Source organism: Saccopteryx leptura, chromosome 1 (assembly GCF_036850995.1).
Source record: "Saccopteryx leptura isolate mSacLep1 chromosome 1, mSacLep1_pri_phased_curated, whole genome shotgun sequence".
Lineage (NCBI taxonomy): Eukaryota > Metazoa > Chordata > Mammalia > Chiroptera > Emballonuridae > Saccopteryx > Saccopteryx leptura.
Window position 1 is genome coordinate 139,640,084 of NC_089503.1, and position 19,251 is coordinate 139,659,334.

Consider the following 19,251-nt stretch of genomic DNA (forward strand, 5'->3'; position numbering starts at 1 on the left):
AGAGAGGAAGGAGAGGGGGAGGGGTGGAGAAGCAGATGGGCGCTTCTCCTGTATGCCCTGGTCGGGAATCAAACCCGGGACTTCTGCACGCCAGGCCGACGCTCTACCACTGAGCCAACCGACCAGGGCCAGTTCACACAATTTTTTTAACTAGAAAATCTCTTGAACAAAATAGCTGATTGTTAATACATTGCACATTAATAATTTCCTTTATACTAAGTAACAGAGAGGCAAAGAACAAACCCAGGCTTGAATAGAAAGATTACTACCATTCCTGATTACATCTGGCTCATCTTGGTTTACTAGTCAAAGACGAGAAGAGATGAGTCGTTTTTTTTTCAGTCACAAATTTTCATTAATATGTATACATGTAAGGTATTGCAAAATGTTAGTACAGTACTTGTTTATTTATTTTTTTAAGTAAAACTTTATTCTGTAAATCCAGATGTTAACTAAACTTCATATGGAATTATGCAGATTCAAATTCATACATTTGTTTTCTAATTTGTAATTTAGTAAATATTACTTTTGCTTGTTTCTGGTAACTGTCCTAACTGTCTTATATCTGCTAGATATATTTATATACAGGTTGGGGCAAAAATAGGTTTACTGTTGTTCATATGGAAAATAATACAATAGTTAAATAATAGTACAAAAATAAGCTCTGTGTTTTGGAATTTTTTTGTATTTTTAATTTTTTTAATTTTCATATATTGATTTGAGAGAGAGAGGAAGAAAGAGCGAGAGAGAGACATCGATTTGTTGTTCCACTTATTTATGCATTCATTGGTTGATTCTTCTATGTGTCCTGACCTGGGATTGACCCTCCAACCTTGGCATATTGAGCCCATACTCTAGCGGCCAGGTAGTTCAATTGGCTAGACTTTTGCAATTGAGCTACCTGGCCAGGGCAAGTTCTTTGTTTTCTGTACTCACAACTGTAAACACACTTTTGCCTCACCCTGTATTGGGATGTCATCGATTGAAGTTGTTTATTGTTATTGTTGTTGTTTTTACTGGGGAACAAAAGTGGCAGGCAAATGGAAAATCAACTAATATTAAAAGATTGTATTGTATAAGGCAAGGGAATAATGTAGAATGGTATTGCTGAATTTCAGGAAAAGCTTAATTATGGTAAAAGCGAGATAGGTGATTTTATAGTCAAATATAAGAGCAACTACAATAACAGTATATAATAAAGCTGTTTATAAAATTGGTTAATATATTAACATTAGTTACTTCCTAATCTAAGAAGTAGTTGTGGAGCTGGTGGAGTTTATTGGCTTGGTTTTTAAAATAAATGGAGGAAAACCAACCCCAGGTTCTGACCACTTCTTCAGTGATATGAACATAATATTTATATGAATCCACAGAACCGTTTTACTATTTATTCTAAGAATATTCTATCATTCTTCAGAGGGAGAGGCTGCTCTAGGTGGTGCTGTTGCAGAATACAGAAGAGAAAAGCAAAAGTATGAAGCTTTGAGGAAGCAGCAGGCAAAGAAGGGAACTTCCCGAGAAGACCAGGTAATTTCTCAAACTAAATTTATACGTAATCCATTGCCTTTTCGTCAACTTCAGACGTTATCAATGGAGCCTAATTTGATTATACATCAGGGGAAGTACTGCCTCTTAGCAACAAAAAGCAAGTGTTTATATAGGGTAGGGTGACAAGGACCTTGGCCACTCATGCAAAGGTCCAAATGATAGAGTTCTTTTTAGATATTGTAGGTGAAAAGCCTAAAACTTTCAGGTTTAAATGTGTATTCCTGTATCAGGCACAGGAACCTCGTGAAGCCACATATTATCAGATACTCAGGTAGAACCTTAGTCTGAGTGAATATTATAAAATAGAAAAGTGGTGACTGTAAATGATGAAGTAATCTCTTCTGACCCAGCCTCTCACAAGCTGACTAGCCACCTCCACTGGGAATTGTACATTGCCAGCATATAAGGCATTTGATCTAAGTGACTTCTACAGTAAATATTATTACAAAATTCTGCTTTTTGCAAGTAATTTCTGTATCTTGAAGTAATAATATAGAAAGATTGTCAGAAGTCAAGAACAAAAAGATAGGAAGCTAGTTCAACAATTTGGGAGTCCACCATACACACCACGTAATCCATGGCACTCAGTAAAATAAGTCTCCTCAGCAGCCCTTCATGTTGAAAAGGGCTGAATATATATTTTTATTTTAATATATATATATATATGGGAACATGCCATTTTAGACATAAATAAAATAGTTAAAATAAAAACATTTAAAAATTCAAGACTGTTTGAATAAAATAATCTAATTAGGAACTGTCCTACAAATGACACCTTATTACTGATAAAGAAGGATCATGTATCAGTACTTAGCATGAAAATAATCATATGGAAAGTTCAAAAAGAAGTCAAGTATAGGAAATTATAATTACAGATAACTAACTTGTACAGTTTTCAAAAGAAATGGAACATCAAATAAAATTAAGAAAAAGTATATTATTAACTTGTTTTAAAATAGTCACACTGTAATGAATATACTACCAAAGATGCTAATGATCATTCTTATTCATGCATTTATTTTTTGCTTCCTAGCAAATAATTATTAAGAACCTACCATATACTAATCACTGTATTTGCTGATAAACAAAGTGGATACATCCTGCCCTCTCTGAGCTATCAGGGAAAAGAGCCAGTTAAACAGTACAGTAATCCCAGTAAAAGGAGGTGAGCATTATGACAGCTTCCATGCAGGGAACTATGAAACAATGTAACACTAGGACATCACGACATGTTTTAAGAATCTGGGAATGTCTCCCTGAGAAAACCATTTGTCAGCTGAACTCTGGAGGTTGAATAGGAGACGTGCAGCTAGACAAAAGGAACAGTTGTCTTTAATCCCTTTGCAAAGAATTAAAAGATGTTAAATATGACTAAAACATAAATGAGAAAGAGGGAAATGATACTGGAGAGAGAAGCAGAAGCCAGCACATGCAAGATTTACCCGAAGGGCAACGGCAACCATCAAAAGAAGGAAGTATTATGATCTCATTCATAGTTTGAGAAGATCCCTCCAACCTGGCTGCAGTAAGGAAAATAGGCTGGACCTGGGGCAGGACTAGAGACACGGAGGCCAGCTGGGAGACTCTTAGGTGTAGACATGCATGCAGTCTCCCAAGGCAGGGACCTTCAACACAAGTTTTCCAAGCTGTGCAGGCTCTAGCTGTGCTGAAGAGCTGTGCTGTAAGTGGTTGCCATTCACCCTTCAGCAGAGGCATGAAGACCAGTTCCCCATCGATGCCAAATACAAATGCCTCCATGCAGAGATCCTGTCTTCTTCACCCTATATTGTACCCCATTATTTTGTGATGTTTGCCTTTGGAATACAGCTAGAGAAAGCCCTATTTTGAATACAGGAGAAGCTGAGCAAGGCCAAGAGGATGTGTTTTGCTTGTCACAGCCCCCTTCTTTGAGGAAATGCCAGCAGCACATTAACTGGCTCTAGAAACAGACTCCCTTGCCACTTTCAACTCAGGGAAAAACATCCAGGGCTGTGGTAATTTGCTAGGAAGTTTTCAAATTTCATTTCACTAAGAAGTCTCCTTTCTCTTCATTTTTCTTTATACCCTCAGAAGACATTTCCAAGTATACAAAATTCCACCATTAAAAATTAATGGGGTTTACTTTTAACAGATAGATAGATACATAGATAGACAGACAAATGTGCATATGGAGATATATGTTTATATAATATAGGTATATTAGCACACACAGAAATGCATAAAATGCCTTGAAGGATATATACCAAAATGTCAACAATGGATATTTGAGTAGAGGTATAATAGATACTTTTGTTTTGCTTCTTTTTATTTTCTGATATTTCTACAATAAACCTTGTTGTTGTTTTTTTTATTTTAAAGCAAATACAATAAAAGTTTTTGTTTTTTGTTTTGTTCTTTTGTGACAGAGACAGAGAGAGGGACAGATAGGGACAGACAGACAGGAAGGGAGAGAAATGAGAAGCATCAATTCTTCATTGCAGCACCTTAGTTATTCATTGATTGCCTTCTCATATGTGCCTTGACCAGGGGGCTACAGCAAAGCAAGGGACCCCTTGCTCAAGCCAGAGCCCTCGCAGTTTTGAACCTGGATCCTCTGTGTCCCAGTTCAATGCTCTATCCACTGCACCACGACCTGATCAGGCACAATAAAAGTTTATAAAGAAAAAGGTTTATTTTAATGAATAACGTTTAAAAGCAAGGGATGCATTCTTTATCTGTTAACATTATTTGAAGAGCTTAGTTCTATAATTACTACTCAAGAAACAGATGTAATATCTAAACCCTAACACACCAGGCAGCCCTCAGAATGCTTATGAAGATATTCTACAGGAATTTATAGTTTTTCTCTCAAACTCATCTTATTCAGCAGCTATGGTAATGTGCGTATTTTCTTTTAGCTGTTGTCCATGTGGGCATTAAGCTTTGCAGAAACGTATAAGGCACGTTTTGCTACCATTTTTAGTCTTTATTGAATATAGGTTCTACCAACAAAACTTTAATTTTTTCATGAACTGTAGTCTCAATGGTATTTGTGCGAGCCCAGCAATTAATTGTGACTCCTTACTCTGTTATTCACATACTGAACTATCACACAACTTTTTTCTTATGAAGTGTATTTTAGTACTGAATTCCATATATCAATATATTAATTAGAGACTTGATTTTTATATATGAACATTACTTTATCCTGTTTCCTAATTGCATACTTTTTTGAACTGTAGAATAAAAACCTTTTTTCTAACTTCTGTTCTCTGCTCATATTCTGAAGCAGACTTAAAAGAACAGCCGGGAGACGATGTGATTGTCAAGCTGTAAGCACTCGTTTCTTCCTGCACAGTGTGTGTGGGGGCCAAACAAGAATCAGAGGAACAATCTTTTTATTAAAAAAAAATCCTCGACATATCTTCCTTCTTCACAACAGATTGTAACACTTCACATATACGTTTTTTATAACAGTGTCAGAGCATAGTTATTGCTTTTTACCAAATTTATCTACTTTTTTTTGGTAGCCATTAATGCTTCAGTTTTTCTGCTCGGGTGACTGCTGCTGCAGTGCACATCTTTTGCGTAAGCAGTTTTCTGTGTTCTATATTATTTTTCTACATGTATCCCCAGGGTTGGAATTATTGAACCAAAGGGAATGATCATCTTGAAGTTTCTAATGCAATCTTCTAAAAATACCACACCAGTGTATCCATCTTCCAACAGTGACTGTGTTCATTTATTACGCCTTCCCCCAGCATTGATATTTTTACATTTTTATAAATTTGTCCAATGAAAATTACTATTGTTGGTGTTTTGCTTTTGATTTCTACATAGCTTAATGAAGTACCTCCCTGTCTTGTAGACATTGAAATATTAGCTGTTAATAATAAGCACAACATTAAAATTTAAGTGTCTTCTATGTAAGCAAATTTATGGTTCCCCAAGTAAGAAAATAATCATGTATCTCTGAGGTAGAGTATCAGTGCAAAAGCAAATAGGGTAAGGTCAAGGTTTGTGAATATCAATCACCTTTGCAGCTGGAAGGCAGTTTTATTATTTTCCTTCAAAACTAAATAATTATCTAAGTGTTTTACATCCTGATAGGATTTTTTTCAAAAAACTGTGTCTCTTCTAAAACGACATTTCTCCCCATCAGAAAATCTAGCAGTCTTATTCTCATTTCAGACCCTCGCACTGCTGAACCAGTTTAAATCTAAACTCACACAAGCAATTGCTGAAACTCCTGAGACCAGCATTTCAGAAATGGAAATAGAAGATGATGAAGGATGGTAAGGGCTTTGATTTCTTTATATTCCCTGTGAACAAATCAGCTCAGAGCAGAGACACTGTTAGGACATCTCCACTGCATCATCCTGGTCTTTCAGACCTGACCTTCACTCGTACCCTCATTGTTATCGGGCCTCAACACCCTTCCCTTCATTCCACTCCAGTAAGCATTTATCGAGTGCTTGCGTGTCCCCAGTGTTGTGCTAGGCAGTACAGAATACATAAGAAATACAGGACACTCTTCCTTTCCTAAGTAACTTTCTAGTATTGTGGTCAAGATAAGACTCACATTGAACAATAAAAAACAGCCTTAAAAGATAAAAATTATTAATTTTTTACATTTCCCCACATACATTTTAGAACTCAGTAATACATTTCATAAACCTACTAAGTTCCTCTTCAAATTTATGGCCTACAGGATCCTAGTAATACATGCATAGTTAACTTATTTTTATCACTGGATATTTTTCAGCTGTTGAGGACACTGATAAGAAATAAAGGAATTAAAGACTTGTATGTGTCCTGTGCTTAGCACTTTCTCCTGTACTGGCAAAAAGGAGAAAAAGGAATAAGAATCGTGCTTTCCGTTATCACACTGTTCTGCCCTTCAGCTGACTCTACAGGTAGTGTATCAGGCTGCCAACACCTGCTTGCCTCCTCCACTGCACGCTGGCACAAGCACATGGCTGCTAGCCAGCCGGTGGGTCACCCCCACACATGACTCCCCCTTGGAGCCTCGGAACTGTCCCATGTGCCATTACCCCAACCCAGGGTCCTCATTCCTCTCTGCCAAACAGCATCTCTTGCCTATTTCAGAAATCTGGTCAATACCCCTGTCCTCCTGGAAAGCAATCTGCAAGATTTGTTGAGCAGGGTGGAGAAAGGAGGGCTGGGACACAGATTAAAAAAAGACATGAAAATGCTCATTAAGAAAACATTTAAGCCAGTAAGACTCAGTCGGCAACTGTATATAACTTTAATCAGAAGGGCTGAGGGGAGGATGATTTGAATGGTGAATCCTACCTACCCTAGGACCCTGAAAGTACTTCTGTATTTCTCTCTATATAGTTTCTGTATGATTTGGGTTATGATGCCAAATTTTTTATGAAACTGTGGATCTCTTTGAATAAGTTTGTATTGCTTATTTACTTATTTATACTTAAATTCTAAGTTGCTTAAAGACAGAAGCTGCCAAAAGTGAAGGTTCAGTGAGTGTTGACTGGCCCACAGAAATAGATGCACATTGCATGGCCTAGAACCTTCTATTTTTTATATGGCTGTGCAGGTTTAGTTCTATTTTGGATTCCTTGAATGTCTCAACATATCCTTCAGATGTTTTGGGTTCAGTCACCACACACACAAAAAAAATGTTTTGCCAAGTCCTCTTCCCCTTGTTTTTGAATCCATATGCATTTTTTAAGGGAATATGATCTGTGTGTTTCTGATTCATTTACACTTAACTCATCAAAAGGGTGTTTTGTAAGAGCAGTTTGATGCCCAATAAGTTTTTTTAACCTTTTTATAAGACATTTAAGTCCTTTTCTATTGAACAGGAAAGTCACCAACAAATTTAAACCCAGAAGTTCCATTTGAAACTCATAACCCACAGGATTCAAATTTATTTTCCACTTGGCAAGACCGTGTAACTTCCCCAGGTTCTTCCTGGACCCTTCGGTTCAGTATTTCCTCATTTTGAATTCCGCATTAGCTTCAGCTATCAATTAGCGTTTTTAAAAATGTAATTCTTGTTTTTGACATGAGTTCACAATACAGTCTCTGTTCTGACCTGCTCATTAGAAAATTAAACAAATAGGAAAACTTCACCAGATAGGGGGGAAATCACTGGTCAGTGATGTTGGCCAGTTCTCAGAGAACAAAGATCAGTGGGAAAGGAGAGGGACACAGGTAAAGGAGCCACCACCATGTCCTCAGTGGATTCATTACTGCTTTTACTTGCAGTCTCCTGCACAGAAAACTCTCAGGACTCGACGCTGTGTACCTGCACATTTTTTTTTGGCATTTGTTTTATCTAACACCTAAATAAAATACCTATCCAAGGCACTATATAGAATCACATGTCATACCTGGACCCTTATATAATGCCCTTTTATTGCAACATAGACTAGCGAAATTCTGTGAGCTGATAGCCAACAGCAGCATTTCTGTTCATGAATAAACCAGCTCGGATTTATTAAGTCTCTGATGATTCAAATCATCTCTCATAATGTATATTTCACTCAGAAAAGAAGTATTGTATTCAAAATGATTTATAGCAAATATTATGAGTACATGGCATGTGCATGTGTGTTATGCATAAATTACATGGCTCCCAGAGTACTTTGTAGGTCACAGTTGCCGCTTTTCTCAGAAGAGAAAGTCAGCCAGTGCTGTACTACACTGTCAGGGTCTGTTATCTGAGGTAAAATGATTGCTTCTAAGACATTTTTATGTGTCCGCATGAGTGACCACACATTGAGGGATCATTTTCATTTTCTGTCAAGATAGAAACCATTACCAATTTGTTATGTTTTCTTTTCCTTGGCAAACTTTTCTACTCACATTTTTGGCTGGGCTGCTGTATTGGCATAGTAGACGCAGACATTTGGGTACCATTCGGCAGCATTCTTTTTTTATGCAAAAAAGAAGTGGGAGGAGGAAAGAAAGAAAAGAAATATGATTCTATTGTAAACACTATATATGGTGTTTGATAATTATTCCCAGATTTCACTGTCTAACAAAGCATTTAAAGAAGTGTTATTAGTAGATCTAAGCTGAAATGCAGGATAGAAATTGTTCACTCAAAATTACTAGGATTCTTCCCTTTGTTGGGACACATACTGTCAATACTTGGTGGCAGTGATGGGCACCGGATTCTAGTGTAGCAGCAAGGGACTATTTGCCACTACGTTCCTTCTCCCCACAGCATTACACTCTCATATAGAATCTTTCTTCAAGCATGGATTTTATAAAACCGATTAGATACTGGAGTCATCAGCCAAAGGATTCATATGACCATGTGGATGAAGTCCATATGTCATTTCGGGTTTGTTTACATAAAGCTTGGTTAGCTCCCAAAACAGTTCTGATAGAGCTCAGTCTGACAAGGCGGTCGAGAGACTTATAAAAAGAAAGCCACCTGCTCCTTATGCAACAAAATCAGCATTCCAAGAACAGAAGAAAAATTAAATCTATGAGAGTATATTGCAGTCCTGTGAACCTTAACTAGTCACTACTATGTTGCACTAAAAATTCTTTCCAGACAGTTAAATGTAAGATTAACCTCAAACCGTACAGCAAATATACATGAAAAATAATGCACAAGGGAGGTCTGTCTGCCTCCCTCCTTCCTCCTCGTTCTCCCTCTCCCTCCACCGCTTTCCATTGTATTTACTGTATTCAATATAATAAGAGTTAGAAATACGCTAACTATTGTGTGGTTGCCTCAAGTCAACATTTTGATATTTTTATTATATAACGAAAATATGTTTACTATAGAAAAACCAGAATAGTGACTCCTCAAAAAAAAGTAAAAATCACCTGTGATCCAAAATTCAATAATAAAAACTGTCAATTTATACACGTATGTATCCCTCCAGATATTTTTATGCATGGACAGAGTTAAGCAGAAATGAGATCATGTAATGCTACAATTTCATAACTTGCTTTTTTCCCTCAGCAATATTGTAGTGAATACTTTTTTTTTTTGCTATACTTAAGTTTATGTAATATTTGTTTTATGGCCATGTAGTATTCCAAAATATGATGAACCACAATTTCATGTTGTTCAACTTCATTTGGATATTAAGGCTCTTTCCAGTATTTTTTTTTTTATACAGAACATTGTAATGAACATCCTTCTATCTTTGTTGTTGCCAATTTCTTCAGGATAAATTTCTAAAACTGGAATTTTTAGTCAATGGGTATGCATGTTAGGCTTGTGCAAAATATTTTCAAATGACTCTCCCAAAATGTCATTCCAATTTATACTCCCAAGTAAATATCATTTTTATGACTTGCTTTTAGGGCTATTAGTAACTCAAGACTTAATTAAGGTACTTTGCAGTGCTTAATGAAAGAGAGTAACATTTGAGGAGAAATTCTTTGCCCTTGCAAACTTTTTAAAAATACAAACAGACTGATTTACTTCTGTTTTTAATAAAACTGGTACAAATTTCAGTGGAATTCTTCTCACAATCCTCAGCTCTGAGTAAGCTTGTTCATGGTTCTGAAAAACTCTCCTCCGCAGAATAATCCTACAGGTTTTTTGAAGGTGCCTTTTATTATTATATTGAGGAAGTTTTCTTCAACTTCTAGTATGCTGAGAGTTTTTAACATGAATGATTTGAATTTTGTCAAATAATTTTGTGTGATAATTGATATGACCATGTGGTTTTTCTCGTTTGACTTAACAGAGTAAGTAACGCTCACTGATTTTCAGATCCTGAATGGCTCTCCAGCCACATAATAAACTCCACTTGGTCTTGGTGTCTTTTTCTTTTTCTTTTTCTTTTTGCTGAATTAAAATTGCTAAGACTTTGTTGATGACATCTGTGTCTCTGCTCCTGAGGGATACTGCTCTATAGTTTTCTGGTTTTGGTAAGGGTCAGGGTAATACTGGCCTCATAAAAAGAGGGACGTTTCCATTTCTATTTTCTGGGAAAAAAAAGAATTGTATAAAATTGGTGTTATTTCTTCTTTAAATATTTGGTAGAATATGCCAGTGAAATCAGATGAATCTGAAGATTACTTTTTGAGAAAAAAATTTTTAATAGACTTTATTTTTTTAATGCAGTTTTAGGTTTACAGAAAAACTGAGAAGTACAGCAAGTGTTCCTATTCTCCCTGCCCGCTCTCCACCCCCTACATACACAGCCATCCCAACCACAACATCCCTACCAGAGTGGTACATTTGTTACAGTTGACGAACCTCTCTTTATACATCGTTATCTCTCAAAAGCCATACATTAAGGCCCAGTCTTGGTGTTGTATATTCTGTGAGTTTGGACAAATATAAAATGACATGTATCCAACCATTCCAGTATCAGTACAGAATTGTTTCACCACCTTAAAAATTCTCTATGCTCTGACTACTCACCCCTCCCTCTCCCCTAACACTGGCGACCACTGATCCTTACACTGTGTCTATAGTTTTGCCTTTTCTAGGATGTCGTATAGTTGGAATCATACATAATGTAGCTTTTGTAAATTGTTTTCTTTCATTTAGTAATATGCATTTAAGTTTCCTCAGTGTCTTTTCATGACTTCTTTTTAGCCCTGAGAAGTATCCCCCTGTCTGGGTACAGCAGAGTTTATCTGTTTACCTACTAAGGACATCTTGGTTGCTTCCAAGTTTTGGCAATTATGAATAAAGCTGCTATGACACCCATATGTAGGTTTTTGTGTAAACCTAAGTTTTTACATAAACACCAAGGAGCATAATTGCTGTATCATATGCTTAGTTTTGTAAGGAACTGCTAAACTGTCTTCCAGAATGGCTGTACCATTTTATATCTCCACCAGCAATTAATGAGAGTTCTTGGTCCTCCGCATCCTCACTGGCATTTGGTGTTGTCAGTGTTATGGATTTTGGCCCTTCTAATAATAGACGTGTAGTGGTATCTCACTGTTGTTTTCATTTGCAGGCCTATGATGTTGATCATCTTGTCAACATGCCATTTGTCATCTGTGTATCTACTTTTGGTGAGGTGTCCGCTAAGGTTTTCTGTCCACTTTTTGATCAAGTTGTTTTCTTTTTGTTGAGTTTTAAGCATTCTTTGTATATTTTGAGTAACAATCCATTATCAGATGTCTTTTGCAAATATATTCTCCCAGACTGTGGCTTTTCTTCTTAGTGTGTGTGTGTGTGTGTGTGTGTCTGTGTGTGTGTGTGTTCTTGATTGTTTTTCAAAATTATTTTGTTTTAGTTCCAGGTGTACAGCATGGTGGTTAGACAATAATATACTTCATATGCTGTTCTCCTCAATATTTCCAGTACCCACCTGGCACCACACATAGTTATTATAATATTATTAACAGTGTTCTCCGTGTTGTAGTTTATATCCTCGTGACTATTCTGTAACGACCAGTCTGTACTTCTCAATCCTTCACCTTTTTCAGCCAGTTCCCAACACCTCTCCCATCTAGCAGTTTTTCAAAGAGCAGAAATTTTAATTTTAATAAAGTCCAGTTTATCCATTGTTTCATTCACAAATCACCACTTTGGTGTTATCTAAAAAGTCATCATCAAAACCAAGGTCACACAGGTTTTCTTCTATGTTATCTTCTAGTAGTTTTATTCTTTTGCATTTTACATTTAGGGCTATGATCTGCTTTAAGTTAATTTTTGTCAAGGGTCTAATTACTGTGTCTAGATTCTTTTTTTTGCTTGTGGAACATTTCTATTTTCACAGACATTTTTATTTTAGCATATCTTTAGAGGTACTTACTTTAATGTGATATCAAATCTCAATTTTTTAATGAAATCTCATTTTTAACACCATTGATTAAGTATATTTTTAGCCAATTATAAGTTATCCAGATTAATTAATAAAATTATATGAAATGTGTAGAAGTCACTTTACTTGACTTTAAGTTAAATATTCATCCTTTTTATGGCTTTTTTGCTCTTACTCTTTTACTGGTAGTAGTAGGGAAAGGTGGTTCTGGATTCCACCAATTCATTCTTAAAGCCAATATTTGATTATGCTATACAGTTGACCTTTGAATGCTTGGGTTTGAACTGCAAGAGTCCACTTAACATGCAGATTTTTTTCCCCAATAAACACAGTCAGCCCTTTTCATTTGCATCCTCAGGTTCAACCAATCATGAATTGAAACAGCAGTTTTTCATTGCCAATCGCAGTTTCCTAACCATGGTTTCCGAACCATGGAACAAAAATACAGCTTTTGCTCTGAGGTTGGTTTAATTCACAGATGTGAAGGACTGACTGTAATTAAGTTAAGGGAGTCAAAAGTTATATAGATTGACAATGTGTTGTTGGCACCCCTAACCAACCCCCTCGGCATTGTTCAAAGGTCAACTGTATTTCAGGCATTTTAGTAAAACCTTTTCGAGATCTTCTTTCATTAACCCTCTTAAGAGCCTCATGGGGCTCGTCGGTTAGGGACCAGCTGTGGTGGATTTATTTCTTACAACTCTATCATTTTAGTATTATTCCCATTCTATAAATGAGGAGACTAGATTCAAGGAAATTAGGTTATTTGCCCAAAGATCACACAGTAGTAAATGGTGAGATTGTAGGTCAGACTTAAAGAGCCCATGTTGCTTCCAGAACACCAGCTTCTACCAACAGTGGTTTCATTTGAAGTAATAATCAGCAGGATAAGAAAAAAAAATCAACTTGACTTTTACAGACCTTTGATTCTAAATATCTATCTCCTGGACCTGGTTACAGCATCTGTCACCCATTCTCATTTTTGCAATACTTCCTACATTCCTTTTAAGAAATGCACCATCATGAAGGTTCTCTGTGATCCCGCATATTGAATTATCTCCCAGTTGGACAGTGCGTGTTCGATCAGATTGCCTGGGTTCAGAGCCCTGCTCTGATAGTGACGGCTGGATGACCTGAGCCAGCAAACTCTCTTGCAAGATTCAATTTCCTCACCTGTAAAATAGAGCTAACAATACCTACATCAGAGTTATTAGAAAATTGAGATAATTCGCGTCATGTTGTCAACACAGTGCCTGATTCTGAGGAATGCTCAGGAAATATTAGGTGTGAGAGTGGGAGGAGGATGCAGGGTAGTACTGTAGTATTGGAAGGCTTGACAAATTCCTCAAGCAGCACAAGCTAAACATTCTAAATTTAAATTGGCAGAATGTTAGTTACATGGTCCTCTTGTAATAACCTCAAAGAAAAATATATAAAGAAAAGGTGAATGTTAATATACTTCAGATATGTTATCTATGACCAAGAAGGAATGTAAATATATTCATTAAATTTGCTAGTGCTCGATGGTTCTATTTTTAAATCTGTTGAGAAAAAGAGAAAAGTATAGTAAAGCAGGTTGTTTAGCTGAATGAAGATTATAAAATGCTTAGGCTTGCAGAGTTTAGTGAATATAAATTTAGCAATCATGGAGAAAGAGGAGGGGAAAAGACAAGATGACCTTTTCTATCCTGGGAATATACTATTAGAGATTTTGAACTCTCTTCAGAATTTTTTTTTTTTAGCATACAGCATTTTGGAACAGATAAAAGCTATGTAGGTATAAGTGGTTTATTTCTATTAGAAAGAAAGTTTAAAGAGCAGGGGTCCTTGAGATTAGCACAATATAGTAAAAAGTCATTTTACCATGGTAATTCCAGAAAACAACAAAGCCAGTACAAAATGAAAGTTGCCATTGTCACAAGCAATCAAGAAAGTATCAACAAGCACTCTGGTACTTTAACCATATCTGAAAGTTAAATGATGCTACAAACACAATAGAAAAGACAGAGTAGTGAGATTCCAGGTGAAATTTAGTGAAAGAAGATGTATAACTTGTATGTAGTTCCTTGTATTTCTTTAAAGGCAGTTTTAAACAATGTGCCATTTTTAATAGTTATTAGATTAAATTAATACTAATTGTCATATTGAGTTTTTAAATAACCTAATTTGTGTTTACAATACATGTTTAATATATAAAACATTGAAAAAGAACAAGAAAGAAAAAATCTCTAGTAATTTTATGTCCCACAGATAATCATCAATGCTTTTTATCTATCCTTATCTATTTATGTAGAGACTTTTCCAATACTGGAAAAATTTATCCAATTTTTTATTATAAGCCTTCAACAGTGAATAATCCAGTAATTAAATATTTTGCAAATTCACTGTTATTTCCTTAGGCTAAAGGAAGTAAAACTGCTGAGTCAAGTATGTTATTTCAAAAAATGTTTTGATGTATAATTTAAATATAAGCAAACACTTTGAGGAGTTTTGACAAGTGTAAACGCCCAGGTAAACAACCCCAAAGCAAGATAGAGAACACTGGCCTCCCTCAGTGAGTTGCCTCCAGCCGGTCCCCTCCCCCAGCCACTCTGATTTCTGTCAGCTCAGGTACGCCTTTGATGACATTTTTGGTAGATTGCCTTCCAGAAAGTTGAATCATTTATACTTGTACCAGCAGTGAATGAAGTTGCTGGTTTCTTCTTATTTTAGGTGTTATGTAAGTATGTTTTGTTGTAATATATCACAGGTAACAGATATAAATATTCCAATCTTTGCCAGTTTCTACTTTGTATTATTTTGTGTTTCTTTGTTAACTGGTAAAGTTGAACTTGTAAAATGTGTAAAGTTGACCATTTATATTTCATTTTAGTTGTGATTGTGGTTGTTAACTGTATAGTCTAATATGATTATATATCATTGATTTACAAAAAACTCTAAAATATTAAACTAAAACTCTAAAATGTTTTTGTTTTAAAATATTTTTACAAGTTTGTCATTGCCTTACAATTTGTTTATGGAGGGTTTTGTTCTGTTTTTAGCATGAAGTTTTAAATTTGCATTGCTAAATCTCGCAATCTTTTCTCATGTTTTCCGCCTAGTGTCATTCTTCAGGTCTTATTAATCCCAGGATTATATAAATACCTAGTTTTATCTTTCTCTAGTATTTTTATAGTTTTGTTTTTCCTTTATTTTGACATCTTTAATCCACATGGAATTGATTTGATGTATTACATTAGGTTAATATCATAACTATTTTTTTCCAAATTACTAACTACCACAATTGAATAATCTTGTTTCCTCACTGATATCAAATGTGTCCTTTACCAAATAAGGTCGTATGTCTATTTTTCAGTTTTATTATTCTACATGGATTTTTCTGTCTATTCATATGTCAATTCCTTACTGCTAAATTATTGTAACAATATAATACAATACAATAATCTGGTAAGCAAGTTGTACTTTTATTGTTCAACACATATTTTTACTTTAAAAGCTTAAGCGGCTGAATAATGTGCTATAATTATTTTTTGTTAGTTAACCACACCTGGAAAAAGCTTAGACAATTGGCCATGGAGTCAATAAAAAGGCCCCATTATTTAACAGGTGGCTGCTACCTGAATTACGGCCCTAGTGCCAAAAAGGAACTAATCAGTCTTTAGACAAACCCCCTACCTTCAAAGTGATGGAAAAGATCACATGTGGAAAATAAGTGGCATGAGGAATAAAAAAGAACAAAATCTAGGATATTTGATTGCTATTTTCTGCTATAGGTATGTAAATGGTTTTTGAGAAGTTTGATCAGGTTTTTTTCCATCTCTCTGGTATTGAACAAAAAGCACAAAGGATTATCAGAGTCATAGACAACCTCTTACTTTCATTTTATATGATGTGAACCCCCAGGACATCTAGGATGGCTACATACAATTCAAACCACAAAAATCCTTTTCCAAAGACCTTCATTAATAATTTTTCTATTACCTGTTGTCATTTTGAATTGTTCATATCCCTTCTCCTTTTGGCTATTAATGCAAATAATCAAGTTAAATGTAATAATATTGTTCTGTTTCTTGAGTGCAGATAATTCAGTTGACCATGATAAGTAAAATATTGAGCTTGAGCTGTTTTTAGTAAAGATAAAAGTTATAGTAAGAAGCTAACTTTTACCGAACATTTACAAAGCACCTATCAATCTTTTTTAAACCTTTAAATTAGGTATCATTAGTATGCCCAAATTATATGGCAAGAATCTGAGACACAAGAAAATTAAATAACTAAGTTCAAGATCTCATAGCTAGAAAGTTGTAGAACTCAGAAATTGTCGAGCATGCTTGGCTCAACAGTTTGATTCTGTTTGCTTTTGAAGACATAATCTCTTTTGATTTTGTACTGCAACAATAAAGTAGTGCTAATGGTTTTGTTGTTGTTGTTTTTGTTTGTTTGTTTTGCGGGGGGGGTTGGCATTTTTCTCAAGTGGGAAGCAGGGGGAGGCAGACAGACAGACTCCCTCATGCACCTGACCAAAATCCACCTGGCATGCCCACCAGGGGGCGATGCTCTGCCCATTTGGGGCATTGCTCCGCTGCAACAAGAGCCACTCTAGCTCCTGAGGTGGAGGCAATTGAGCTATCCTTAGCACCCAGGCCAGCTTGGCTCCAATGGAGCCTTGGCTGTGGGAGGGGAAGAGAGACAGAGAGAAAAGAGAGGAAAAAGGGTAGAGAAACAGATGAGTACTTCTCCTGTGTGCCCTGGCCAGGAATAAAACCCAGGACTTCCACACACTGGGCCAATGCTCTACCACTGAGCCAACTGGCCAGGGCAGTGCTATTGTTGTTTTAAGCTATACTTTAAACAAGTGACTTCAGGACTTTATTAACTCTTGGTCAAAAATTGTCTAGCCCTCTTTATGTCATGGAAGATGTCAAGTCCATATTTCTAATATTATAATCCTTGTATTATTTGAAGAATTAAAAATCAGCCTGACCAGGTGGTGGCGCAGTGGATAGAGCACCAGGCTGGGATGCAGAGGACCCAGGTTCAAAACCCCAAGGTCACCAGCTTTAGCATGGGCTCATCTGGTTTGAACACAGTTCAACAGCTTGAACCCAAGGTCTCTGGCTTGAGCAAGGGGTCACTTGGTCTGCTGTAGCCCCTGGTCAAGGCACATATGAGAAAGCAATCAATGAATAACTAAGGTACCACAACAAAGAATTGATGCTTCTCATCTCTCTCCCTTCCTGTCTGTCTGTCCCTATGTGTCCCTCTCTCTGTCTCTGTCACACACACACAAAATCAAGTTATTTAAAAGTTTGCTTAACTTGAACAAGAAGTTTCTGTCATACTTACCCATCATTTTTCATAGAAATGTGAATAGTATGGGATTTGCAGTCAGATCTGAATTTGAATCCCAGCTTTGAAATTTACTAGCTATGCAATCTCAGGCAAATTATAACCTTTCCAAGGCTGTTCTTTTAATGTGTAAACTGGGAATAATAATAGTATATTTCTGGCAGGTTAGTTTGTGGATTAAATGAGATGCATTTTTTAAAGGATATAGCAAGATGTTTGGAAGAATCAGTGCTCAATAAATATTTTGTTGTTCTCACCTACAATATTGTCATTGATATTTAAGAATTTATTTCTCTAGATTTGACTACTGTTAGTAGATCCATCAAGATGATGGTTGAAATTTACACTGTTTCTATAATGTTTGACAGTTCCTACGACTTTTTCTTGGTTAACTCAGTGCGAGTTGCAGTGGTTAATATTAGTTTCTATCATAATTCTTAACATCCTCAAATAAAATAATTTTGAGATTTGAAACTTTTACAGTGAGTAGTAATTTCTCATTAATACTGTTTTTTTCCCTTGAGGCTAGTACTAAAAAGAAAAGAGAAGACATCAATTATGAATGTAATTTAAATAGAAAGCAAGATAATACCATCACTTTGGAGAGCATAGAATTATAAGCTCAGTGTAATGTCAATGTTTTGCTTCCCTTTCTCTCTCAGCCAAGTTCTAAAGTAGTGATAACAGGAACAAGAAGAAATGTGATCATCTACAGGTCTCCTAATTGGTGTGTACAGGAGCATAAATAAGGCTGCAGAAGACCAGCACGGTTTTCATAAATAGGTCTGTCAGAGTTGCTGACCCTGGAAACTTGATGATTTTAATTTTAAGCCCTCTATTCAATGCCTGACATCACTTCTTTTTCTGTCGTTTTTCTTCTGGTTGAAGAAAACTCTTCTACATTGACTCTACTTTCATATAGTTTGCCCTGAAATAAGTTGCTCTCACATTAGGGAAGTTTGTGATAAATAATAAGTTACATAATAATAAGATATCTGTATTAGTTCATTAAGTATAACAAATGTACCATGCTAATGTAAGATAGTAACAATAGAGAAAATTTGTTTGGGGGTATAAGGGAACTCTGTACTGTCTGCTCAATTTTTTGGTAAAACAAAACCTCTTTTATAAAATCAATTTTTTTTATTTTTTTAATGAGAGAAAGGGAGGCAGAGACAGACTCCCATATGTGTCCCTACCAGGATCCACCCAGAAAGTCCACTAGGGGGCGATGCTCTGCCCATCTGGGATCCTTGCTCCATTGCAACAGGAGCCATTTTTTAGTGCATAAGGTGGAGGCTATGGAGCCATCCTCAGCACCTGGGGCCAACTCCCTCCAATTGAGCCATGGCTGCAGGAGGGGAGGAGAAGAGAGAGAGAAGCAAGATGGGGGGTGGAGAAGCAAATGGGCGCTCCTGTGTGCCCTGGCCTGGAGTCGAACCCAGGACATCCATACGGTGGCCCAACGTTCTACCACTGAACCAATCATACAGGGCTAGTAAAATAAATCAATTTTAAAAAGTAAATAAATTTTGAGGAATATTATTCCAAGTCAGATGCCATAATTGTAGTAAGTAAAGCAATGGGATACTGTACAGGGTAGATTGTTCAAGAAATGATGTTGAAA

At 36.1% G+C, this 19,251-nt stretch overlaps 1 protein-coding gene across 1 annotated transcript in view; it reads left to right on the plus strand.

The window, feature by feature from the left end:
• CWC27 (CWC27 spliceosome associated cyclophilin) overlaps positions 1-19,251 on the plus strand; it is a 199,451-nt gene that overhangs the window by 169,231 nt on the left and 10,969 nt on the right. Inside the window, exons 12-13 of the mRNA XM_066360808.1 lie at positions 1,418-1,527; positions 5,719-5,822. Of these exons, the coding sequence (XP_066216905.1) occupies positions 1,418-1,527; positions 5,719-5,822 (214 nt within the window). The remainder of the gene's footprint in view (positions 1-1,417; positions 1,528-5,718; positions 5,823-19,251) is intronic.